Here is a 27,572-nt window from a genome sequence, read left to right on the forward strand (position 1 = left end):
TTCTATTTTAACTCTAAATAGGAGATGCAGACCATCATCGATGTGTTTGTTTGATTTTATTATTGATTCTGTTTTTGCTTTGAATTAAGTATGAATTGTGTTTAGTGGTTGTTTTGGGGTAGCGTGGTTTAGGGTTTATATGTGTGTGTCTGTATTTTAGGTGTACAGTTGGTTACATTTTAATGGCATGAAAACGGCAGCTTACAAGGAATTTTATTTGGCTGAATAACCTGTCAAGGGATTTGGTACTCATCTGATGATGCCCCAGGTGTCTATATAAAATTATCTGAACGATCTATTACATGATTTTTTTTTTTCAATCATAATTTTGAACTGGGGTCTATGATATGGTCCAGGCTGTAAACAATTAAGAGTTTCACAATGAATCAATGTCTTTAAACAGTTAACATTACCATGCCAATTAATTGATGTTGAGAAACATTTTTGCATGTAATAGCAATGACAAAAATGTTACAAACATCAGATATAGGTCGTGTTTATGTTATTGATGTGTGCATGCTGTCTAGAACCAACAGCTAATTTAGTTTCTTTCTTTCTTTCATCATATCTAGAAATTACCTACTAAACATTGTATTCTATTTGGAAAGCAAGATGTAATGTTCCAAACTCAAGTCATGCATCAATGTGAAAGACATAGCTGGGTTCTCCTATAGCACCATGGACTGTGATTGCTGTCATTAATGCACAACAAAAAGTAAAATCACTTACAAAACACAACAATCATAGTTTCAGTTTGTTCAAAATAACAAAAAGTTTAACTGACCTTGATGATAACAAACATAGTCAGTGTTTTAGACCCTGTATCAATTAATGCAGTGATTTATTTTGATTTCAGCCATAGATCAGTCAGGCCAGTGCCCAGTGGAATCTGATTATTTTTGTCAGAATAAGAAGTGCATAGAGTCTGGCTTCATCTGTGATTACAAACCTGACTGCGAAGACACATCTGATGAATATGACTGCGGTAAGTATAAAAGTATCATTGATAATGTGTTCTCTACTACTGCCCTTTCTGACTAGTACTATGACAATCCCATTTGATACTAATATCATTATGGGAATGAAACAACAATAAAAACAACATGTTTTTTGCTTATAATGAGTGCTGCAAAAAGCAGTATTCTGATCTGTTAGGACAGATGTGAAATATTATAGTCTGCATATGTGTGTGTGTGTGTGTGTGTGTGTGTGTGTGTGTGTGTGTGTGTGTGTGTGTGTGTGTGTGTGTGTGTGTGTGTGTGTATAGTTGTGCACTCAGTCTATTTCATGAACTTGAAAGATCACAATGTACAAAGTGTTATATTCCCCTTAGAAATAGTATACACAATGCTCAGAATATATCATAGTATCTCTGAATTTGTTTTATTTCTGTGTCATATTAGCATTATAGAGCATTTCCATGGGAACAAAGTGGGAAGTGTTGGCTGAGACTCAAATATCTGTGCATGGGGAAAATCTGGTGTGAACATTTTTTTTTCATAGGAATTGTCAAAACCGGTTAAATGCTGAATTTAGTTGTCATATGGATAAACACATTTATGAGCTGAAAAAAGTATAAATTATTAAGTTCTTCAGACAAAATAAATGCTACTGATTTATTTGACATTTTTTGCATGTCAAATACAAAAGTTACTGAGTAGCTCAATTGCTGAAATCATTTCTATTTAGAATATAATATGGACCAAACCATTTCAGTTCAAAACATCCTCATCTGAATTGGAACCCAGATTAGAAAGTATGCCATAAAGGATGAACGTTTAAAGAGTTAATCTTCCTATATTACATGACATTCACATAAAGTTCCAGCCATATTCCATATTTTCTTATGGCTAGACAGGTGAGGTCTGGAACTTTCTGATATCACTTCTCACTTTATGACAAAGTCACTCTCTTGCAGCATATAAATCTGTAGCATAAGCTTCAATGCTGTGTCTTGTTGTGTCTTTCGTCTTTTCCCGGTTAGGGGTCGCCACAGCGGAACTCCAGTCTGCTAATGATTGGCAGTAGATTTTTACGTGCTGAGTTGCCGGATCTGATGCACAACCTTCAATGAAGGAACGCCCATTCACGCATGTCTCCACACAGAAGACGCTCTAGCTGAGAATCAAACAGGACAACGTCTTACTGTGAGGCGACGGCAGCACCACCACTGCAGTTTGCAATTTTTATCTCTGTATGAATTTCCACATTCAGTAGAGAGTGCTTCTGTATGTATGAACACAATACAATTTCAGGGTAGCAATAGCTCTAAGGATAATCCACAAACTTTCTTTGAATACAGCCCAAATTTCAGTTGACCAAGGATTTCACTAGGTCACAGGGTATCTCCTTATTTAATTAATTATTTCCATCTGTTCTGTGTTTGTTTGGATTCCACAGAAATAAACAGCATGATATTGATGTTTATCAGCCATGACCTATGTATTTTCATAGGTTTTGCTTGTGGGGGCAAATGGTTAATGAGAAACATCTCAGCCTTTCAGTAACGAAAAAGCACAGGGGGTGGTATAGTGATAGAAATGTGCAGTTCTATACCATATATTACTATGTTTCAGTAAGGGACCATCATCTTACCATTACAACAAATCCCTGTCTTGTTACTCATGAAAACATCAAGCACTATAATGTAGGAAGTGTAAAGTTACTCTATATCCTTTAAAAATAATCATGTTGTAAAGTACAGAAATATTAGGTCACTTTTATATTGATATTCAGCATCATTCATCTTATCTTTACAACATTTGAACAGCTTATTGTCCACTGAAGATGCTTTCTTCAACAGCCTTGCATTCATCAATATTTAAATAACACATTTTGGAACACCACATTCATCCTTGCAAGATAGGAGATGTATTGATGTTCCTTAAACTGGTAGCTGAACTGATTACAACATGCTGCTATCAAAATACATAATGCTTTATTTATTTTCTGCCATCCTCAGGATTTTAATCTTGAAAAAACAGAATTTCTGAAAAATAAAAGTATTTTTGTGATTTTTTGTGAGAGAAAATGCTGTTTAATTTGACCCTGCATTCTAAAACGTAAATGGATATGACGAGGCATTTTAAGACTTCTTTAAGAAAATATTAACGAAGCAACATAGTAAAATAAATTAGTTTTATTCAGTATTGTTGTAGTAGAAATGCAGAGTTTAATAAGTAAATTGTTTAAAAGACCACAATGGCCAGAAACTGAAAAGCATATGTTTTACTTTGTATCATATTTTTCAATACTATACTAATGTTCATGGAAAATTATAACTATATATATCAAATTTTTATTTTACTCTAAGTGAAAATGATGAGCAAAGGAAGATACAGAGCTTGATTCTGAAAAGTTACCATGAGGTGTAACCCTGGAGTGAACCTCATGGTAACCATTTCTGATTCAGAGGTAACTCTACACAGTGCTACAGCACAAAGTAGCATGGCACCATAGTGGGCTGTGGCCTACTGCAAATGCTAATGAGGCATTCCAGAGGAGGGATTTATGCTAATCAGCCATGTGCCCCCCAGAAATGCATCATTTATGCAGCTGACCAGTCAGCCATGCTTATGAACATGCCCAAAAGGTTTTATATACCCATTGCTTTCAATGGGTGATATCACTTTCAACATAAGTGCCTGGGAGTTTTGTGGATAGACAATGATTGGAGGTATGTGAGCATGTGTGCATGTGTGTGGTTACATATGTGAATGTATGCAGAGGGATGAGTGACTTTGGGTGCTCACACATGTGCATGCATGTGTGCGAGTGTTTGTGTCAGTGTCTGTCTGCCTGGGTAGTTGCAGTAGGATTACTAGTTAGGGGATAGCAGGGAAGATGTATGTGTGTGTGTGTGTGTGTGTGTGTGTGTGTGTGTGTGTGTGTGTGTGTGTGTGTGTGTGTGTGTGTGTGTGTGTGTGCATAGATAGATAGATATAGATGAATGGGTGGATGCTGTTTGAGTGGGTGCTGTTTGTGTGTATCCATGATTGTGTGAATGCGTGTGTGTAAAGGGTTTGTCACACCTTTATACTCTACTAGACTAATAAGCAATCCTGCAATATTTGGGGGGTCAGAGAAAACTAGACAACAGGGATCCTCTTTGCACATACCACAAATGCACTTAAAAAGATATCAGAATAATGTTTTACAGCATGACAGACATGGGACTATGGGGGGGGGGGGCATTACACACCAGCAATACGCTTTATGTCATGCGGTAAAGACATTTAAAGAGATTCAAAACCTGTCCCCATGTCACTCATGCAGATTTCTTTAGGAGAGTGTTCGGTCTCTGTATTACCATGGATGTGCTTAACATATTATCTTAAGTCTTTGAACATAAAAAAAAGAAAAGTTAAAGTGAAAAGAGGAATGCTTCAAACCCTGCACACTTGAAACAGAAATCAACCTGTCATGCAGGAGCTTTAACCATCTACGTTAACAGAGGAGAAAGCATTAGAGCATATTTTGTATGTAATGAGAAATATATTCTCATGCCTCATATTATTTACTGATTGCATTGGATAGTGAGATAAGAGGGAGAAGACATGTATAAAAAGCAATGACAGGAGCATTCAGTGAAATTCAGGAACAGTCAAAATGGATGGTGGTGCCTTCTCATTAGGACATGGTTTGGTATAAAGCCAAGAGGAATTCTAGATGGAAACAGGGAAAATTTTTAAACTAAAAAAAAATTAATAGAGCAGTAAGTTCAGCATCACAATATACTTTACAACAAATAGATGAATGAAATGCTGTTATCTGGTATTATTAACTGTCTTTAACAATACATAATTTATTAGGGAAGGGACAGAAATAAGAAAATATGTCAGAGGCATTTTGTATAGTAAGGGACAGGTAAGAAGTATGTCTGTCTGTCTGTATGCATGCTTGAATGTGTACATGGTATGGGAAATGAATGAGTGAATGTATCAGTATGATACATGGGACTCCTGTGGTGCTTACCAAAGGAAAATACTGATTTGCACTCACAGTTGTTAGCCTGTGATTCAGAAACATGCAAATTAGTTGATAATGATAATAAGGTCTCCTCACTGCAGCTAACATATTTCTGAGTTGCATTTTCCCACATTTTGGAAACCGTCCACTTTTGCTAGAGCTCTTACTGCTGCTGGAGGTGAGGGTTCTTTTTCAGAATCCCTGGGATAGTTTGATAATTTGGGTTAAGCTTTCTGGTTCTCAGATTGCATTCTGTCTCATCAAAAATGTGATCTCCATGCTTTACTCTCTTATTCAAGATTTATTTTGTATTTACTTCGGATGAAAATTCATAATTATTGCTGACTTTAAGAATCTCTCAATAATCCGACTGAAATTTAATCCAGTGACATTTCTTTGTTTTCTATGTCATTTTTTGAATGCACTGCAATATGCCCTTTTTTCTTTCATCTGCTAATATTCCCTTAAACTACATGTTTTGAAAAGTAGCAAATCAGAAAGGTTTTCATTCAGTTTTTATATATCATTAAAATACTTTTATTTTTTACTATGAGACTAGTCAGTAAAAGTGCCATGAATTCTGAGGTTTAACAATGTTTAAGCACTTGGGGGGGGGGGATCAGCTGTAAATTGCAACATAGATTACAAGACCTTAGATCCCCCAGAAACTCAACAAATCTGTGACCAGGGAGGAAACAGAACAAAGAACAGCAAACATGTTTGCTGTGTGCTTTTACTTACCAAAGAGCTTAAAATCTAATGAATGCAATGAAGTAATAACTGGGGAGAGAACATTCCAAAGGAAATTATTTTTTTTCATTTAGAACCAGCATGTTGTGCATGGAGGATGATGAATACTATAGTAATGACACAGAAGTAATGCATATCTATATGCATATATATGTTTGTGTGCATATGTGTTTATGTGTTTGTGAGTGCATGTGCGTGTCTGTCTTTGTTTGGGTTACCATACTTTTCTAGAATCTCTAATTTATTGAAAGAATGGAGCGTGAAGTCTCATAGTTGAATTTCTGCATTCTCAAGTGTGTGTTTATTCAAGTAGGGGAAATGTCAAAAGCAAAAGGAAGATGGATTTATGGGAGTCAGAGTATGCATACAAATACTAGCTGGTTAGGTACAGAGTTAGGGTTTGGTTAGGGAATAGATATAGTGATGGGACAGTGTGTTTGAGTGTTCTTGCATCTTAAGGTTGGAGAAAGAGCGAGGTAAGAGGATAGATGTAATCTTGTCCATGTACGCTAATGTATGCGGTGAGTGTCATTACCTTGGGTAAAGGCAGTGTTACAATAAGAGTTTTTATAAGCTAAGGTATAGCGTTAGAGAAGGGGCAGGGTCAGGTTAAGGTTTAGAATTAAGGTTAGGGTTAGCACACATATGTAAGATACTTAAAGCAGCTACCAAGCACTTGCAGAGAGTATTTCACATTTCTCCACTCCAGAGTAACCATGGAGATGGAATATAAGTTAAAGGGGCAAGGGATTCAAGATCCCACTGTGAGAGTGCAAGAGGCATGCCCTCTGGAAAACAAATATATATATATATATATATATATATATATATATATATATATATATATATATATATATATTGGGTCTTTTGGCTTTTCCTGGTTAGGGGTCACCACAGCGGAATTCCAGTCCGCTAATGATTGGCAGTAGATTTTTACGTGCCAAGTTGCCAGCCCTGATGCACGGCCTTCAACGAAGGTATGCCCATTCATGCATGTCGCCACACCGAAGACGCTCTAGCTGAGAATCAAACAGGACAATGTCTTACTGTGAGGTGACAATGCTACTGCAGCACCACCACCACAGTATGAAGTGTGACCCCTTTTGGCATAATATGTTACTGTGAGAGAAAAAGAGCTGATTTGCCTTCCGGTAATTTTTTTCAAATTACGGAAACATAAATCAGCTGCAGAGGACAATTTTCAATTTTCCTCAATGAAACTTACTTCAAAGAAATTTCCAACTGTAATAAAAAGGTACCACAAAAGAATGTATTTTTATGAAAAACATTTGTGTTTCTGAAACATGATATTTACAACTTTGGGTGTTTTAAGCATCTACTGCAGATAGTGTCATTCCCACACAGAACTAAGGAGCTAAAATCAAAGTACTGTAATACATATAACATATTAGACTAATAACTAAAAATAAATTATAAAAAGCTTTGTATTTTAATCATAATATTTTACATACCCTTTCTCATGCACACATATCAGAAGAACAACAAACTTGTTACCTTTTTCCATACACATTTATGTTACTTGAGAGGTCATTTACCCTTTTAGTTTAATTGAACCTTTATTTATTGCCTTTGACCAGAGTTGCTGCCAGTTTTGTATGATGAAGTCCTATTACTACCTTCCATTCTGTGAATTCTTTCCGCTGCCCTGTAGACTAGTGTTCATCTTCTGGTTCTGAATTATCAGAAAATATTTCAGTCAGTATGTTAATCTGTTTAATAGTGAATCTGTTTAATCATGCTGGAGCTACAAATTCCTCTGGTAACTTACATGATTTTTTGCATGACCCTAAGTCTATTTTCTGGCCATCTTTTATTTAGAGCCTCATTTTAAAAGGTGCATTATTATTTCCTCCTCTATTCTCTTTAACCGTTGTGTTTTTCTTGATGCATGTCTCTTACGTAGTATCTAAACAGCACTTTTATAGACTGCATGCCTTTCAATATATGTCATTTTATTCAACATCTCTTTCTGTTAACTGATCATGTAGTGTGAAAGATTTGCACTGCATTGTTCTTGTTCTGTCTTTCAGTATATATTATATTTTGTTCTTATCTTACCACAGCTTAAATCTTATTTCTTGAATAATAACCATATCTGAATATATTATTTTGCTTCTGTCTGCAGCTGTTGAAGCTGGTATCTGTATTTCTACATTAATTCTCATGTCCTTTGGATGTCCTTTGCAAAATCAGCTATGAAGTTCAACTGGCATTTTCCCGCAGGAGTACCTAAATCAGATCTGCTGTTTTTTCTTGTCTAGACATATTTTTGGTAAATACATTTCCAGAAGGAATGCTTGAATAATGTCTGCTGTTTTGTAGTAACCAGACTTTTGTTGTAGCTGAGGAAGTTTCCAGTGATACATACCTGGATATCTTGCTACCATACTGGGATTATAGTTCCACTATATGAATCATTTCAACATGAGGATTTAAGTATTTTGATAAGTGCATTATCTCACTTATAATCCTCATGTCATTAGCTACAGTTTTTTTCTAATAGTCCAGCTACACAGTTACTTTTGCATTTATTCTCCTTAGTCTATTTTTTTTTTATTTTTTTCCTTTGTTTTTGATTCTCCTGGATGCAGCCATTCAACTAGGCTAGGGAATCTTTCTCTCTCTCTCTCTCTCTCCCTCTCTTGTTGTATTTCAGTCTCCAGTTTCTTTATTATGCCTGAACAGGTTTTCATTTGTAACTCCACTACTGTCAGTTTGTCCTGATTATTTGAAGGAATTTTTTTAAAAAGAGTCCTGATGTTTTAACATAGGAATTTTTTTAAGGGACCCAATGCTCATAAATCTAAAACTACATTTGACGTCAAAGTCCATATCATCTAGGAAAAAATAAGGATACAGAAATCAGTGGAGCAGTCGGGATTAACCATGGACAAATGCACAGATGAATGAAATGAACAAGTAATAAAGCATTTATTGTAAGTTAAGCACTTTCTTCCTTCAGCAAGTAAATAAGTGCTAGACTTCATCAGAACAAGATAAAAAACATTTAGGGGGAAAAAAACTTAGCGATATAGATTCTCAGAAGAAGACTGTACCTCTTTCATTAAATGCAATCTTACCAGGACATTTACCAGTCACATCTGGTAAACAACAAGCAAACATTGCATTTACAAACAAAGGTATTGCCTAAGGCTTAGCTCTTGGTCCACTTTTATTTTCCTTTTCATAATGATGTCGCATAAGAACTTCTACATGCAGATTATATATTCATCACAAAAGCACCCCCCCTCCCATACAAGAAATCAGTGATGCATTCTAAAACAATTTAAAAAAATCTATGGAATAGGTTGCATTCCAAAACAATTTCAAAAATCTCAAAAAACTTTGGAATAGGTTGCAAACCAATAGATTATCTCTAAATACAAACACATTAATATATAAATGCTATCTGGAACCAGTAAAAGACTTTTGTCTGCAAAACTACTTCATATAATTGACCTTAAAAGACAGCCACTTCCAGTGGACACCCAAAATAAATACTTTGGAATAACAATAGTTCAAACCCTAACTTTTCTTCCTCTTATATAAAGAGAGGATATCAAAATGTTCTTACCCTTGTCTCTCAAATATGCAACAAAATCTAGACGATTTAGGATTTTTGCTTCTAAATGTTTACATAAATATTGTTATACCCAAAGTAGATGTCAGAGAATTTTTTCCTCATGTAAATAGCAAATGTTGGAGGTGTGATGGGGAAGAAAGAGATAATTGGGAACTTATTTTCTGGAAGTGCAGTGAGTTGGCAGAATTAAGGATTCCCTTTGAGATGCACTGCTGGAGATGCAGGGTGGGCAGATTGCTGTGACGAGGGTATAATACAGAATCGGAATTGCCTAGACATGGTAAGGCCTTGTTGTCTCTAATTATGGTGGCTGCCTTACAAAGCAATTACTAGAAAATGGAAATCAAAATCTAAACCAACTATATTAGAAGTAGTGACTATAGTAACAGAGATAAAAAACAACTGGAACTGAGATCTTTAGAAAAAGGTTGGAGCAAACTACACAGGAAAAAATGGGAATTGCAGGAACAATACATACTGGGCAGGAATGAAGTTTAAAAAAAGGCAGGACTTATGTGAGCTATGTAAAGTTTCACTGAATATGATTGGGTAGATTATAAGTGATGTATAATGTTTGCGACTGGGAGTGTGCCAGTATGGTTTGTGATGTAAAATGCTTGCAACTAGGATTGTGCCGGTGTGGTTTGTTTTCATTCATATAAATGTATGCTTGCTTATGTCATAAGTGATGGTTTAATAAAGATGTTTATTGTTTAAAAAAGGGGACAGGAATTGAATAATTTATGTAATGTTGCTTAGGTTATATGATGTATAGCAATATATGTGAGGCATAACGTTTGTTAATTTTAACTTGTTAATACAGTTTGACTACTTTTATATAAATGTAAATGTCTCTATGTCACAAGTGATAATTTAATATCAATAAAGGTGTTTAAGAACTAGCTACTAGAAGAACAAGTTACAAAAATAACAGGTCACTCCAATAGTGCTTATCACAGAACACAATCTATTACATCACCATTAACAATTACGCTTTTTATTGTTCTACGGAGAAGACCTGACACAAATACTTTATTTCAAGGCCCACCCAGTGAAACAGTGAGAATATTTTTCGTAGCAAGGCTATTAACAAGAATTCAAGTATAGGCTTTGGCAGAACACCTAACTTGTAGGTGCTTGGAATAATGACTGAGTGGACTATGTCCTAGCCTAATTCACTGAACAAGGGCATGCTTGTGCCCATATGCTATGAGTTTCCTCAGGTGTGGGACAAAATTACAAAGGAGGAGTTTTCATGCATCTTGTTAGCAAAATTCTTACCTGGCAATCATCACAGAGGCTAGAGAAATGAATCCCAGTGCATAATGGATATGTAATGTATGACTGGGTGATATGTTTTTGTGTAAATTTCTGCTGAAAGATGAAAACAATGAAGAAAAGCCAAGCTGGCCCTGCAACAACAAACAGTGGGGAAAAAAGAGGTGGTGTGATATCCTTTATTGAGCAAAAATGTTTTACTCTTTCTCAAGATTTTTGGACTAACAAAAGTCCTTTATCAGGAGATAATAACTTATTGAAGTTAAATAATGTTCTTCTTAATGGTAGAGTTTGCTAGTGAATATAAAGCCTCCAAAACAAATGCACATGGTCAGAAGGGAGTAAGTCTAATCATGACTCATCATAAATACCAGGGTTTATTGTTAGTATTACATGATAGGGTGGTCACGGTGGTGCAGCGGTTAGCGTTGTCGCCTCAGAGCAAGAGGTTCTCTGGATCGATCCTTGGCTGGGGTGCCTTCTGTGTGGAATCTGCATGTCCTCCCTGTGGTTGTGTGGGTTTCCTCTGGGTGCTCCGGTTTCCTCCTACATCCCAAATACATGCTGTAGGTGGATTGGACACTCTAAATTGGCTCTAGGTGTGTGTGTGTGTGTGTGTGTGTGTGTGTGTGTGTGTGTGTGTGTGTGTGTGTGTGTGTGTGTGTGTGTGTGTGTGTGTGTGTGTGCCTTCTGTGGAAGGTTGGCAACTAGACACTGTAAAACTCCACTGCCAATCATGAGCAGACAGGTGATCCACTGTGGTGACTCCTAACTGGGAAAAGCCGAAAGAAGAAGAATTTTTAGTATTACATGATACAGGTGGAGCTGTTACAATTTTTATTTCAAAAGGTAGTGGCTTTTGAAAAAGATAAAGATCATGAAGGATACAGTGCCAGATTAGCATGTACGATTCAATGAATGGCAACTATCAGTAGTGCTTTCTGATGAGTTAGATATATCAAGTGATTTTCTGGTTTCTGATAAAAATAACAAAAGCATAGTTTACTGCCTGTTTTCTTCCTTGTCTGAATGCCATTGTCCTAAACAAACAAATTTCAGCTTGAGGTCTTCCTTTCTCAAGCATTTGTGTAACTGCAAAAAAAACAAACAAAAAAAAAAACACATTGATATCCAGGACAAGTCATAGCCAAAATGTATTCAAATAGTTAACAAATAGTTAAGTGCTTTCATTTGTAAATTTTAATAGGAATTTCATCAGAATACCTTAATTGATTAGAAACGTTACCCATTGAAGGAAAACATTTCTATGGGTGATTTTAACTATTTACACATAAATTGGCAAGTGTATGCTACCAACAATAAATATGCTCAGAGATTTTTGGGCTTCAACATTGCCAATACATGTTAGAATTGTCTCCCTGTCTTTCAGAAGTATTAATGCGCTTGACCATGTGCTCAGAAATAATGCTTGCAATTGCACCATCCTGCTTATTTCCCTATCCTTAGTCAAGTCTGTCTATTTCCATGTGACTTCTTCCTACAAGCTTCTTCTGCAGCCTGTAATATATCCTGTCTCTTCAACATTCAAGCATTGCTACAAAAACAATTTCTTACTATTTATTGATATTATCGGTAGCCATGAATAGCATAGCACCCTTCATACCTGAGGCTTCCGCCTATTCCTCTGAATCTTAAGCCCTCTTGGATAGATGCAGTGAAGCATCTCTACTAATGTGATGTCAGCAGAATAGCAAGTTTATAACCAAATCCATATGGCTGTACTGCAGTGTCACTTTCATTTGATTGACAGTTTACTTTATCGACAAAGAAAAAGGGTGGTTCATTTAAAGTAAAACTGACTGATTTGATCAGCAATACATTTGATAGCCACTCATTAAATTCAAAATAATTAAAATGTATAGACAATGACTGCTATTGTCATTTTGGAGGATAGTGATTGCAATGCAAATTAGTGTTGATCAGTATTTTTTATCATGACAATTCCTTCTGTTATGTTGCAACAGTGTACCAGCTGTGATTCAGTGTGTAAGGAACATTCATTTTTCTCCATGAGTGTGTGACTGTGGAGTTAGTATATTTATGTTAGGGGGATGTGGGGCAAAGTCCCCGACTTTGGAAGTACAGAGTGGCTTGCCCCCTGCAAAAAAGGTATCGAAAGTATATTTAGTGTGTATGAAATTGTCAGTGGAAATGAGTGTTGATGAAATGTAGTGTCAATCAAATGAGTTTTAGATTACATGAAGCACTGTTTTTTTCGTTGTCGATTAAGTGAAATATTGATTCAGTGGTTATCTAAGAACACATAATATTAAAGTCAGAGGTATTTATTAGACATAACAGCTTTACCAGCTCTGTCCAAAAGAACTATCTTCTATGCTCCATTTCTCTGATATATACTTCAGTGACATGAAAGCTGATATCACCAGACTATGGCTAACCAACTTTGCAGATGATTGCAAACTGGACACAGAAATCAAATTCCATTCTGATAAATAATTCTCCAGTAAGGGCAAGATCAAAAACTGCTTTTTGTATTAATCATGGAGTTACTCTCCACACTATAGTTTCCTCTGATAAATCCAGCATCACTACATCTTATCATACAGACAATGTTCCATTTAAATCTGACAAGGTCATCAATGACTTGGGTATGTATCTTGATGATAAATTCTCCTTTGACCTCCATACACCCATGGTAGTTAGAAAATTTACCATGTGCAACTGATTCTTTGTGTTATTTCCAAGTCCAAGGAAGTTAGAGTCCCGCAGTCTTCCTTATGTATTAGACCATCAGTAAATACAGTACTTCCTAAGGTATTATAGTTACATTCAGAAATGTTTATGGCAATCACTGAAATAATAATGGAAAATACATATAAGGTACAAGTAAAGGAGAAGAAAAGCAAGTGCATTATTGTGTACATAGAGTGAGATCTTTAAAGGGAACTTTATGAACAGCACCTATTCAGAGGGGGCTGCAAACATTGCCTGCCATTTTTAGTCTGTTTTCTCTAAATGTTTAAATGATTTGCAGTGATGATCAATGATTTAGACCAGCAAGTAGAAGTGATGTGCAGTTACCAATACAGAAAGTCAGATGAAATACAATTGTGAATTATGCCCAAGGATTCAGAAATAATCTCAGCACTTGGTGTAAGAGCTGTGGCAAAAAAGGTCTGTTTCCACAACATGGATATTTGAAATTCAGAGACATTTTATCTGCAATGAGGAAAGACAGCATTATATGTTTTCTGTATGTCCCAAATCATTATTTTCAACCCCTTAGTGCAAAAAATCTGGACCAGGTCTGTAGGGGGACAAAGGCCTTAAAGTAGGGACAGATTTTAAATATTGCTCTTATAAACATAGAAAGTTGCTGAAATAATTGATTTTGTGTTAGCATGCATTTTTCTAAAGGATATAAAGTTTGAAACTCACATGCATGTCATTATTTAGTGACTTCAATCCTCAGTGATTTGCCAGAAAACCAAATATTTTATGAGGAACACTCCAAAAATATGAGACAAAAATATGGACATTATGCAAAAATCTGAACAGTTTAGAGATATACTGGACAGAGGAATTTCATACATCTTATTGTCCTGAAACTGCATTCCAATACTAGACCTGTTTTTGAGAGACTCCAATTCCCTTTTCGAAAATTCTAACTGGTGTCATCTAGTGTTTTTTTAACTTTGTCCTGAAGCTTTTCTCTATATGAACCTATACCCCATACCTCTCAATGGTCTACATTTTCACAGAATGTCCATATTTTAACCTCATCTTCTTGTTCTGCTCACCATGCATCATAAAATTTGTGGTTTTCTGACAAAACTTTGAGGACTGAAGTCTGTAAACATTAACAGGCATTTGAGTTTCAGACTTCAAATCTTTCAGAAAATGCATGCTATTGCAAAATATGTTCTGTGTTTATAGGAGAAATACTTAAAATCTCTTCCTGATTGTTGGTCTTTGCCTCCCCCCATTATACTTTACGTTGTCAAGATTTCTTGCACTATGAGGTTAAGTGGTATGATTATAGATGTCCTGTCCCTCATAACTCACAAACTGTTGTAGTCCTTGAATGATGCCAGAGGTTTAAAATGTTATACCTATTATATGAACAAGCGCTTACTATGCTAATGTTACCATTTCATATGACAAGGGTACATTGCATTTTTTTCACTTTTACATAAATTTTACATTATTCCTGATATCTAGTGTTAGTGCAGAGAGCAAATATTTTCAGTGGAATGGAGGGAGAAAGGGTTTGAATCTATTTAAAAAAAAATACAAGACAAGCGACCAAGGAGTAAGTGTTCCTTACGCTATACAAAGTAATAATCCCAAGTCAAAAAGCACAGGGGCACTCCAAGACTGATCGTACAAATATGTACAAAGCTCCTTAATACAAATATAGCTCCAAATAACAAATTCCAACACACAAGAATAATCCACATGTTTATTATAGATACGTAGGTTAATGCTTTCACCCTGATGGGCTTCCTCAGACCTTTAATACATACAAAAAGAGGCTACTGAATTTGTACCCGGTAAAACATGACATAATTTCCTTCAATTAATTTAAAATGTATCTAGGTGAATACATTATATATTATTGTATATAACAAAACCTATCATAATAATTTAAGAACATTCCTAGAAAAAAACAATACATATTTATTTGCAATTAAACCAACCACAATAATTCTGTTCAGTGACCTAATAAGCCAACTATAAAAAATATAAAAATATAAACATATCTGTTACCCAAATGTAAAAAGAATATCAGTAATAAAACATATTTAGACTCATCTAAAAACAATTTATTTAAAAATCAAACCCTAAATGTAACAATGAGCATTATAGAAATTCATCTAACTATCAACATTCTTATTTTTAAGGCTGGCTTAATAGATACCTTGTCATTTAGACCTGGTTTCTGGTCAGCCCTTAACCTAATAATCCATTCAACTTCTGTTCTTTCTGTGTAGTTCCTCACATCCCCTCCTCTAAGACTGGGTATAGTCACTTGTAGAACCTGGAACCTGAAACTATGTTGTTCATTACTGTGAAGTACGTGTTTAGACAGAGCATTACTGGGGGATCATGTATGTATATTATATAAATGTTCCCTGATCCTCTCCCATAGTCATCTATCCATTTTACCTACATAAAATGCACTACAGGCCATACACTTGGCCAAATAAACTACATGTTGGGTGTCACAAGTAGCCACTGTATTAAATTCAAAATGTCTGAGTGTGACAGGATGTATAAAATAAGAATCACCACACACAAACTCACAAAAATTACATCTACTGCATGGTCTCATGCCCACGGACAATGGGTTATCATAAATTATGGTTAAACCCTTAGGATAACACAATATTCTCTGTAGATTCAATCTATTTCTATAAATGAAATGAGGTTTCATGCTTACTATTTCCTTCAACTGTGGATCCACTATTAAGACTCCCCAATTTTTATGAAAGACTTCCCTAACATAACCAATGTCTTGCGTATAGTTCAGGGAAACCCTGACCGCAGAGTTCCATATGTTCAAACGGTCTAACTGTGGAGTAACAACAGACTCCCTCCAGTCCAAAAAATAGGGACGTGCAGTGTTATCTCTTAACAAATGGACCCCCTCAATACCCGTATTGATCTCTGTCAAACCATAAGACCTACATATTAACCTCTCACGCAAATAAGATAACTCTCATTCAAAGCCTACATCAGCTGGATTCAGATGTGAGGCACGGTAAGCTTGTCCCCTCGCTATATTGTTGAACACAAACCTAGGATGCATACTCTCTCTATGAGGGAGGGAGTTCTTATAACATGACTTCCAGTAAACTCCAGTATTAAGCAACCCATTGGGTAGCTTTTCTATATTAACATCCAAGAAAGCTATCCAATTGTCGGATTTCTCCATCGTAAAACTCAAAAAGTGCATTAATGAGTTAACTTCTTCATAGAATTACTGCAGTTCAACATCAGAACCTGTCCATATAAGGAACAGGTCGTCCACAAAACGAGTGTAAAATACGACATGTTCCATAAAACTGGTCAAAGAAAACAAGTTCTCTTTCTCCCAATCTGACATTACCAGGTTGGCGTAGCTATTGGCACGAGAGGTTCCCATAGCTACGCCAGAATATATTGTTTGTGCATGTGTGTGTGTGTGTGTGTGTGTGTGTGTGTGTGTGTGTGTGTGTGTGTGTGTGTGTGTGTGCATTTGTGTGTGTGTGTGTGTGTGTGTGTGTGTGTGTGTGTGTGTGTGTGTGTGTGTGTGTGTGTGTGTGTGTGTGTGTGTGTGTGTGTGTGTGTGTGTGTGTGTGTGTGAGTCTGTCTGTCTGTCTCTCCCTGCGGAAGAGCATCCTTTTTGGAGACTACTCACTGTGTGTGTTGGGGAGCTATCACACATGCACAGACACACACACTCACACACACACACACACACACACACACACACACACACACACACACACACACACACACTCACACAAACTCACACACAGACGGTCAGACACACACAACTCACACTTACACACCTGGCCTACTTATCCCAAAACCAATTCCCCTACTGTGACCTCCCAGTTAGACACATAGTCAAGTATATACTCAAAGATGCAGTCCCACACATGCACATATGCATATACATAGATGCATGTGCGCACACACACACACACACACACACACACACACACACACACACACACACACACACACACACGCACACACACACACACACACACACACACATACCAGCATTGCCAGTCTGCTAACCTCCCTTCCACTTGGCTATGTTTATTAACACTAGTGCCCAAAACAGATCATGTTATTTTATTGAAATGATTCCCTGAATCACTCACTTGCATAAATACCTTGTTGCAGGCATATGAGGGATAGATCACATGGCTAATTTGCATATATATATATATCCCTGAAATGCCTCATTAACATTCAGCATGTCTACAAAGATATTCCATTGCAATGCTGCATGTCTTTATGCTAAAGCACCATGTCTGGACTGTTTCAGAACTGGAAATAATTACCATGAGGTGTACACCCAATTTACATCCTGTGGTAACTTTTGTTTTTCCCCACTATGTGTTATTGCATCAAAATATGATACAAGAATGCCTTTTATATTTCCTTCATGTAAAAGAGTGTACAGCATAGCTCTCAGTTGTCCAGATTTTTTCAGAATATTCAGATTTTTGCCTCACATTTTTTGTCTGTTCCTCCTAAAATTCGTAGTTCTCCTGCAAATCCCTGAGGATTGAAGTCATAAAATAATGCCATAGAGTTGAGTTTCAGACTTAATATCCTTCAGAAATGTATGGTATCACAAGTCCTATTATTCTAGCAACTTTCTAAGTTTCTAACAGCAATATTTGCAATCTGTCTTTATTTTTGGGCCTTTGTCCACACATTATTTTAGGTTCCTTCCAGATTTCTTGCTCTAAGAGGTTGAGAAGTATGGTGTGGATTCATTAGAAATATGAAACCAAGCACAATAAAAAATATGTATGAAACATTTTATTAAGAAACAGAAAAATTTGCTGACAATAAAAATGATAAGCGAAAATTACATAAGTTCAAAAGATAGAGCTTCTGCATCGTTACAGAGCCCTGGAGTATAAGAAACATAACTTCTTAATGAAGATTAGGGTATAAAGGCTTCACACAGATGCTTTGTTCAGCCTCTGACCATATATACACAATCTTTTGCAGTAATTCAAACAATTTCTGAAATAAATAACAAGCTTTGAGAAGAATAAGATAGTCCTCCTCAGATGGAGATCTCAATGCCAGAGGAGGAATTAGGTGCATACACATTTCTCATGAATAACAAGAAGATCCTGTTTGCTAAAACCCAGACTCTTTGGCACCAACAAGTGGCATTTATGATGATGTATGTTGGTCCCTTTCACAGCGGTCATACAGCATAATGACTTTAACTAAATGGTAATAGCTGAGGGAGCTTTCCCTTCGGCAGCTTAAAGATTATCTCTGTTTAAAATGGAAAAACAGATAATAGAATAATTAAGATAGAATTGTTTATTGATATTTTTCTTCTTAGGGTTTTATTTACATTTTTTGTTTCAGAATAGATTTATTTGATAAAGATTGCAGAATGTTTGTGGTAGGCTTTGGTCTCATATCTGACATATTAAACACCTCATCATCAGAAGTGTAGCCTCTGTTATATCTACAGTGCCAGTGAATCAACTAAGAGTTCATAAGTACTGTAGGCAAACAGCATTAACGCCAATCTATGAGTTCACAGCACCGGTGATGGAATGATGCAGGAAGTTAGTTCCCTTGATAACAGGTTCAATACTGTTTTCATTCAATATTTTCATTCAATATTGCCTGGGACCAGACTGAACTAGTAGCGTTTCACATATAATTAAAACTTTTCATTGATGGCATCCCCTGCAGTTTATTATTGTGTAGCTTTACTAATTGCTGCCCCATACATTTATAAAGTACAGCATCTGAAAAAAAAATGTGAGTGATCAAATGAATGTCTACAAATAAAATACAGGCTTTCAAGTATACAATCTTACATTGTATTCTTCCGGCTGTTCAGTATCTAGTCAAAGGTAAAACAACTGGATAACAGTAAATTAATTCAGATCTCACTCAGACCATCAAAAACATGATTGCCTTTGAGCAAATATTGTATGGCCTGCATTACAACCAGAACTGTCTAGAAGAACATTTTCTTGGCCCATCAGAAGCATTTTTGATATGTTTAATGCACTGCTGGTGTGTCAGTAGATTTATATTTGCAAGGAGGAATTCCTCACATGACATATCCAGTTAAAAACAAAAAAACATTTTTTAATAGAGGAAACTGCATAGCTTGACCATTTTTTTCATGTATGATTTCCTTTGAACACACAAATGGTACTTAAGACATTTTGGGCATTTCCCATAATACTGAAGACTCATTTTCCCTAACCCATGCCTAATATCACCTGTCACATCAATTCACCATTTATTTATCAATTAATGTATTTGTTTGTTTTGTGTGCTTATTTATTTATATATTTATTTTATGTTATCCTATTATTCATGCATTTATTTATGTCATTTTCTTTTAATTTGTTTAACAGAGTAGGGCACTGGTCAAACTATCACAAGCAATTTGCAAGAAATACAGAGGTTAGTAGTGAAAGGTGTCAAGGGGAGGACTTTTAGGCCTTGAGTTTACAGAAAGGTGATTGTGTCATCACAGGAAAAATGAATAATAGGATGGTAGTAGAGGAGCTTAAGATTTGAGAGAAACAGAGACTAAGGACAACAAGAGGAATAAAGTAAAAGATGGAAGTGGTTCTGCTTAAAAAAAATACCTGCGCATTTGCTTTTAAAATAAGTAAGGTTAATGATTTTATATGAGTTATGTATTTAGTGGGCCTACATTGGGTAAAGCATTTGCATATGGCAGTTTCTTTAAGATACTCATTATGGGTGGCACTAAGTTCAGGGTAGCTGTTATTATTCTTGAGTGTGGTGGGTAGATATTTACCTACATTTTTGGTGCTGTTATAAAGAAGCTATGATCACTTTTGGTAAGTTTGTTGTAGGAGCTGCATAAAGAAAGAGAGCTTTTAGGAGTGCACTTATGTTGGTAGTGTTTTTGACAAATGAGTATACATCCAATAAGCATGAAAAATATTTCCAGATAGAGTAAAATTCATAGAAGTTAGCCTACTTCTTTGTTTGTTAACACAGTAATTGGTTGGCTTGATAATCCTTCCCAACCATGACCTGAGACAAAGGCATAAACACAGAATTTTGACAAATACTAAAATTTATATACAACAACATTATGCAGAGAAGGCTGAGTACTGTAAATACCCGACAGTTATACACATAATATAATGTATTTTTATACAGTTTTTATATATGTAAATACACACACACACACACACACACACACACACATGCTGCATGTTTTCACATTGCTGGTTATATATGTGTGTGTGTGTGTGTGTGTGTGTGTGTGTGTGTGTGTGTGTGTGTGTGTGTATATATATATATATATATATATAGAGAGAGAGAGAGAGAGAGAGATACACACACATGTATATATATATATATATATATATATATATATATATATATATATATGTGTGTGTGTGTGTGTGTGTGTGTGTGTGTGTCTATATATATATATATATATATATATATATATATATATATATATATATATATATATAAAGAGACATAGACAGATATGGGTCTACTGATTTTCACAGAATGATCCAAATATCAGCATTCAAATCATCGACCAGAAAGTGTTTACATGGCAAATTTTGACACGTTGAGTAACTGCCTTGGCATATATAATATTAAAACATACAAATTTAAGCTAAAACAATGTATTTTGAAGTGAGGAAGTCTTTTGTGCCCTCATATCCCCTGCTGATTGTATATACTAGATTACACAATATTAGGGAAAGGACATATTACCCTACACTGAATATTGTGCAGTTTCGCAATTCCCTTTAGCATCTGTTTAGTTAATCAAATTTTTATCAACTAAATATATGTCAACAAACTATAGAATTGATGATACTAAGTTACCCCATATACACACGCACATATACATATATGCCTCCATCAAGAATGGCTTAAAAGTTGGGGTGTGGCCAAGATGAGCACAGAGTAGCAGCTTTTCTTATCAGCTCTGCCTTTACAGAACTTTATTGACAGAAAATATTGATATAAACTTCCCTAATAATAGTTTTTTTTATTTTAATTAATTCTTTAAAATATATATTATGGTAGGATATAACAAATTACAAGTAGATTTTAAGTTTTCCTGTCAAAGTTAATCTTGGAAGTACTACAGTAAAAGAACAGGATGAGCTTCACTAAATCTTCTCATCAAGAGACAACTATCAGAAAAGAACTACAGTCATTACTAACTACTATTCAATAACTAAATGTCAAAATAGACAAAATTGATATAAAAATTGACAATTTCAAAGAAAAGTGTTCTCACCAAATGGACATTCTACATGAAGATTTATTGCAACAAAGGAAGCATATTTCAGGAATGGAAAGTGCATTAAGTGATATGGATAACAGACTTCAGGAGAGTGAACATAATGTTGAGTTCCTGTTAAAGCAAAATTCTCTTCTTCAGACAAAGGTTGATGACCTTGAGAACAGATCCCGTAGGAATAATGTGAGAATTTTTGGCTTACCGGATAACATAGAGGCAAATAATATGGAAACATTTTTATCTTCCTGGTTGCCTGAAGTACTTGAACTGTCGGTGGCTCTTTCATATTGTATTGAAAGAGCCCATAGATCAATGGTGACATCTAAAAACACCAAGAGTAATTATACTAAATCTGTTATTGTAAAGTTCCTATCAGCCCATGATAAGGAAATGGTACTAAAGACGGCGTGGGCAAAATCTCCACTCAAACAGAAGGACAATATTATACACTTTGATAATGACTATTCTTCTTCAGTATTATCAAAAAGGAAAATGTCTTATCTTTAGTCAGAGAACTAAAAAAGAATAAAATAAAAAAAAACATTTGCTTTTTCCTGCAAGACTGAAAATATTTTATCAAGATGGTTTTAAAATTTTTGATGACCTAGACAATGCAATAACTTATATAAAATCTAATAACATACTCAAAAAAGTAGATGAAATGGAGTGGGCCAGTCCTAGTCTTAAAAGAAATGCTGAGAACAACACTTGGAAAACATTTGACCCTAAAAAAAAAAAAAAATCAAAAGATGAATCATAGCAAGTACATATTTGCACTTGATTCACTCAGTTGGGGAAATGAAACCGGACATCCAGGTGAGCTTTTGGTATTATATTTAATATAATGTAAATTGGTTAACTAAATAATTGTTTATTTTGCTTTGTAGAATAGTCGTTTGTTGGGATTTTTTTTTCATTTGTACTATTTGTTTAAAATTTATTATTTTAATGTTTATTGGTTTGATTCACATGGATGCAGTGATTCTCTTGTCTCAGATATCTATGCTTCCAGATGTCTTGTAGTGGTGCTTATCATTAGGGGGCGTATTTGTTTATCTTGATTTTGGTTCTTATAGTGCTTGGAAAACTTTTATTTAGTTATAATTGCTGTATTTGTATTTTAGTTGATTTATGGTTAATTGTTTGATAAGGGAATTTTGTATGATGGCCCAATGTATAGTTGCAGAATTGCTGTGCTAGTGATGGTACTTCTGACCCGGGATATGAGTGGCAGTGTGGCTGGAGTAATGGTATGGCTTCATTGTCGTTTCTGAGTTGTTGGTGTGTTTAATTGGAGGCTCTTGTTTTGTGCTCTAGCACTGCAGAGACATGTGTGGTGTTGTTTGTGTTAATTGTATGTTTTGGTGCCTGTGTGCTTTGGTCAGAGATTAACCAGAGAGTCTGGTTGATAGTGTGATGAAGCTTTGCTTGATAGCTGTCATTGCTTCGTGTTGTGTATGAGAGTTTTTTTTATTCCCCTCATCTCTCCCGGTATAGAGGGAGTCTCGAGACATTGCCTTATATGTAATTAAGTCATGTTTTACTTACTATTTCCAGCCGGAACTTTGAAAGCTTTATCTTCATGATGGGTTGAGACTGTGGTATCCATTGCAGCTAGAAAGCTCGGAGCTTTCTTAAAATGTCATCATGAAGGAGTTAGAAGTAAATTGATCTTCTGATCCTCTCCAGGAAGCTACTGAATCGAATTTGTTTCCTCATACAGCATACAGAAAGAAGATATAACTAGATTACTACTTTCAGCTTATTATAAGACATTATATGCAGTAATCTCTTAAATAAATAGGGATTATACTATGCATGTAGCCTAAATACTTTTTCTGATCATCATAGGTATTCTTGAGCCTTATGTATTTATATACGAATAGTATTCTCATAAAATATTTGCTTTATTTATGACAAGGGTGCCGATATCTTGATGAGAAGTACTAGCTGTGATTTGTGCATTTTTGGAAGATTTAATAACGCTACAAGCTGTTTATATACTTGTGTTACATGTACATTTTTTATAACTATTGACTTGCTGAGAAAATATTCATGAAGCATTTCACAAAATGTTAAATGTATAGATGTATATAACAGGTTATCTCAGTTATTTTATGAATGCATTTGTGTAATAGGCTGATAGGGATGTACCACATAGGCAGCAATAATATTGCAAGGACAGGTGCATTAAAAATAGTTAGATCTGTTTATCATTAGAAAATGTGAAATGTTCATCTTTTGTTTTGTTAATGAAATAGCTTTTCAAAATTCAAAGATAGTATAAGCTATAATTGAATAATAAAAAGCTCATTCTATTTAAATAAGGCTTTTATATAGTTTACAGGAGCTATTTAAGCACCTTGCTTCTTTGAACTAATATGACCTTTTCACTAGTTTTCAGTATGGTGATGGACCCTTTGAGGTAACTCAAATTAATGCAATGAATGGAAGATCAGACTTTTAAGGTTTATGAGTCACTCTTCTATGACAGACTGCACCGGGGTGTTTGGTTATAAGAAAACTAGCAGGATGTTGTTGGTTTTACTTCTTGATGAGTAATCACTATATTTGGTTTCTGGCAAAGAAATGCAGTGTTCATTTCTTTCAGAACAATCAATATGTTTGTTGATTGTTAGTAAAATCACTTTCATTGGCATCTTATTTATTAGCTGCCAATGTTAGTGGTTATTGAAGGCCCTTAGGTGATTCATTTACAACTATGTTACATTTAACTGATCACCTATGCCAGTACAATATATCACACTGCAGCCTTTATTAGCCATATTTTGGTAATAAAACAATGCCATAGTCTCTTTTTAAGGTTCTTATCAAATGTGATTACTTTAAAACAGAAGAATGAACTAATAGTTCATAGTAGTTCTTAATAACCTACTAACTAATGTAAGAAAATTCTATACTTTATTCCTAAGATGTAGCTGTCATCAATTTACTAATTGACACAACATTATATTTATATGTTTGGTTCATACAAAAAATTGTTTATGATATTGATGAAAAGCCTTATTTTTATAGTTATGACTATAGACATTTTGGCAGGTGCTGATTGGATGCTGCTTTTGATAGGAGGTCTGTTTGAGTGACCGATGTCATTCGAGTTAGAAGTTTTAAACTCCAGAGGGGTTCGGGTTGGTTATTTTGTTTCATGTTTATGCTATAAATATTTTATAATAACTTTTCAGACGTTCATATCTTATCTAGTAGGAAACAACCTTAATTTTAAGAATATGATAATCTTACGCTATGTTTGTTCTAATGATCATAATAGTATTCCTATTAGATATATTGTTGTGTGTTTCTTAGATCAGTATGTTTATATTTACATCATTTAATTTTCAATGACTACACTAAAAGGTATATCAGTTAACATTAATGGTTTAAATAATCCTAATAAAAGGAGGAATTTAAATAGATATCTTAAGTTAAATAAATCCCAGTTAGTATTTTTACAAGAAACTCACTTAATAGCAGAGGATATATTCAGACTTGAATCTAAAACATATAAGATTTTAGTAAGTTCTGAACATACTAAGAAAAAGAGAGGAGTAGCTATCCTATGGAACAGCATAATTCCTTTTCCAAAAATAATAGACACATATAAGGATAATAAAGGAATGTTTTGTGCAGTCACCATAGAAATAAACAGTAAAATCTTCACATTGATTAACATATATTGGATCCCAGGGATAGGGATAAACACAGTGAAACAACGTCTAGATCAAATTGTACTATTCTCTAAAGGGAGCATTATTTTGGCAGGAGATTTCAATTGTATTCTAGATTACAAAGACTCTAGTACTAATGGGAAGAGAAGAATATCTACAGCATCTAAATTATTAAAATACTTTTCAGATACTTATTTTTTGAAAGATATAAATTATTTTGCAGATACTACTTCCTTGTTTTACACCTTTTTTTCTCATAGACATAACTCATACTTGAGGATAGATAGAAGTTTTATTTCTAATAATTTAACAGATTCCTTAAACAAATCAGCAGTGCTTTCATGTCCTTTATCAGATCATAATTCTATAATTTTTGAAGTGGTAGTCAGTCCAAATTGTAATATTCATATAAAAAGGATCCCAGCTTATATCACAAAATTAAAAGATTTTAATGATTTCATTTCTATAGAAGTACAGAATTTTTTAGAACTTAACAATACTAATGATATATCAGAAATTTACATATGGGATGCCCTAAAAGCTTATTTATATGGTAGGATATTGAATTGGTACAACAAAAAAGAAAGCTTGGGATAAAGAGCTGCAAGATATACAATGTAAATTAGACACTTTAAAACTTAGTAACATGGGTGATAAAGATATATCAGATAAAAGAAAAGAAATAAATATGTTAAATAATAAATATTTAGAAGTATTAAAACAAAACTATGATCAATATAGAAAAATTCAAGTTTATAAATTTCTCTTCTAACCCTAAATCCTTAAACATTCTTGCTAATAAAACGACAATATTAAATAGATTTAATCATATTAATGAAATATTCTCCCCTAAAAAAGGAAAAATGGTATCGGAAATTCATAATATATTAACTGAATTTAGTGAGTTTTTTATAAACATCAACCAAACAAATACTGAAATTAACTCTAAAGAGGAAATAAAAAACATTTATTAATGTTGTTGTTGTGTCTAAGACTTTCAGAGGAACAAGGGATTTCTATTGATAAACAAATATCTTTCAAAGAACATCAAACTCTCATTACCAAATTAAAGCAAAATAAAGCACCAGGTAATGACGGCATCATTCCTAAAATTTACAAATTACTACATATAAATGCTCTAAAATTGCTTTATAAAGTATTTAATCTCTTTCAGGAGAAAAACATAATTCCACCTTCTTGGAAATACACTTTTATTTCTCCTATTTTAAAATCTAACAAAGATCCCTCTAAGTGTACCTCCTATAGATCCATATCCCTATTAAACACTGATTACAAAATATTTATGTCCATTTATGCAGAAAGGCTTAAAACACTTTTACCCAAATTAGTTGATAGTGATCAAATGGGGTTTATAATAAAGAGAACGTCATATGATAACATTAAAAGAATATTAACTTTAATTGATTCGGTGAAAAATCTTAAAACAAATTTAACCCTAGTTAGCTTAGAAATAAATTGTGCTTTTGACTCAGTTACATGGGAATATCTGTTCACTCTATTAAAGGAATTAAATTTCTCCAATAATTTTATCAATCTTGTCACTCTGTTATATGAAGGTAGCCAAGCTTATGTTAAAATTGGTACAAGTATATCTCAAAATATACCAATAGTAAAAGGTACTAAGCAAGGGTGTCCTTTATCCCCTTTTATTTTCATTAGTTATGGAATCATGGGCAAATGTAATAAGACATGATACAGATATTGAAGGATACAAATTAAACCCCACTATATCATTTATAATACAAATGTTTGCAGATGACATATTGATAACTATTTGGAGTAGAAGGGAATCTATACAAAAACTTTTTAAAAACATGGAATATTTTCAAAAAAATTCCGGCCTTACTTTTAATAATAATAAAACACAAATTATTTTAACAGGTTCAAAAAAATACAATATACCTGATGAATATAATGAATATATAGCTCAGTCTCAACAAATAGCATATTTAGGTATAATTATTATTAACACTATTAAAGATACAATTCAAATAAATTTTAATAAAAGTCTATTACAGATAGATTTAATAAATAAATGGAACAAATTACCCTTTTCTATGGACGATAAACTTTTAATAATAAAGATGATCCTTCTTCCCAAAATCTCATATATAATTCAATCTTTATCTATACCTCCTTCTTACCAAATAATTTAAAAAAATAATTCAATGATTCAGACATTTTTGTGGTTACCAAATAAGCCAAGGATTGCATTAACATACCATATGTATAATTGGAATAATGGGGGTAT

The 27,572-nt window shown here is 34.3% G+C and overlaps 1 protein-coding gene across 1 annotated transcript in view; it reads left to right on the forward strand.

The window, feature by feature from the left end:
* Positions 1–27,572, forward strand: part of MALRD1 (MAM and LDL receptor class A domain containing 1) — a 3,217,568-nt gene that overhangs the window by 1,932,696 nt on the left and 1,257,300 nt on the right. Inside the window, exon 19 of the mRNA XM_044065510.1 lies at positions 872–985. Coding sequence (XP_043921445.1) covers positions 872–985 — 114 coding nt within the window. The remainder of the gene's footprint in view (positions 1–871; positions 986–27,572) is intronic.

The sequence above is a fragment of the Protopterus annectens genome, chromosome 3.part0 (assembly GCF_019279795.1).
Source record: "Protopterus annectens isolate FY-2018-M chromosome 3.part0, PAN1.0, whole genome shotgun sequence".
NCBI lineage: Eukaryota > Metazoa > Chordata > Ceratodontiformes > Protopteridae > Protopterus > Protopterus annectens.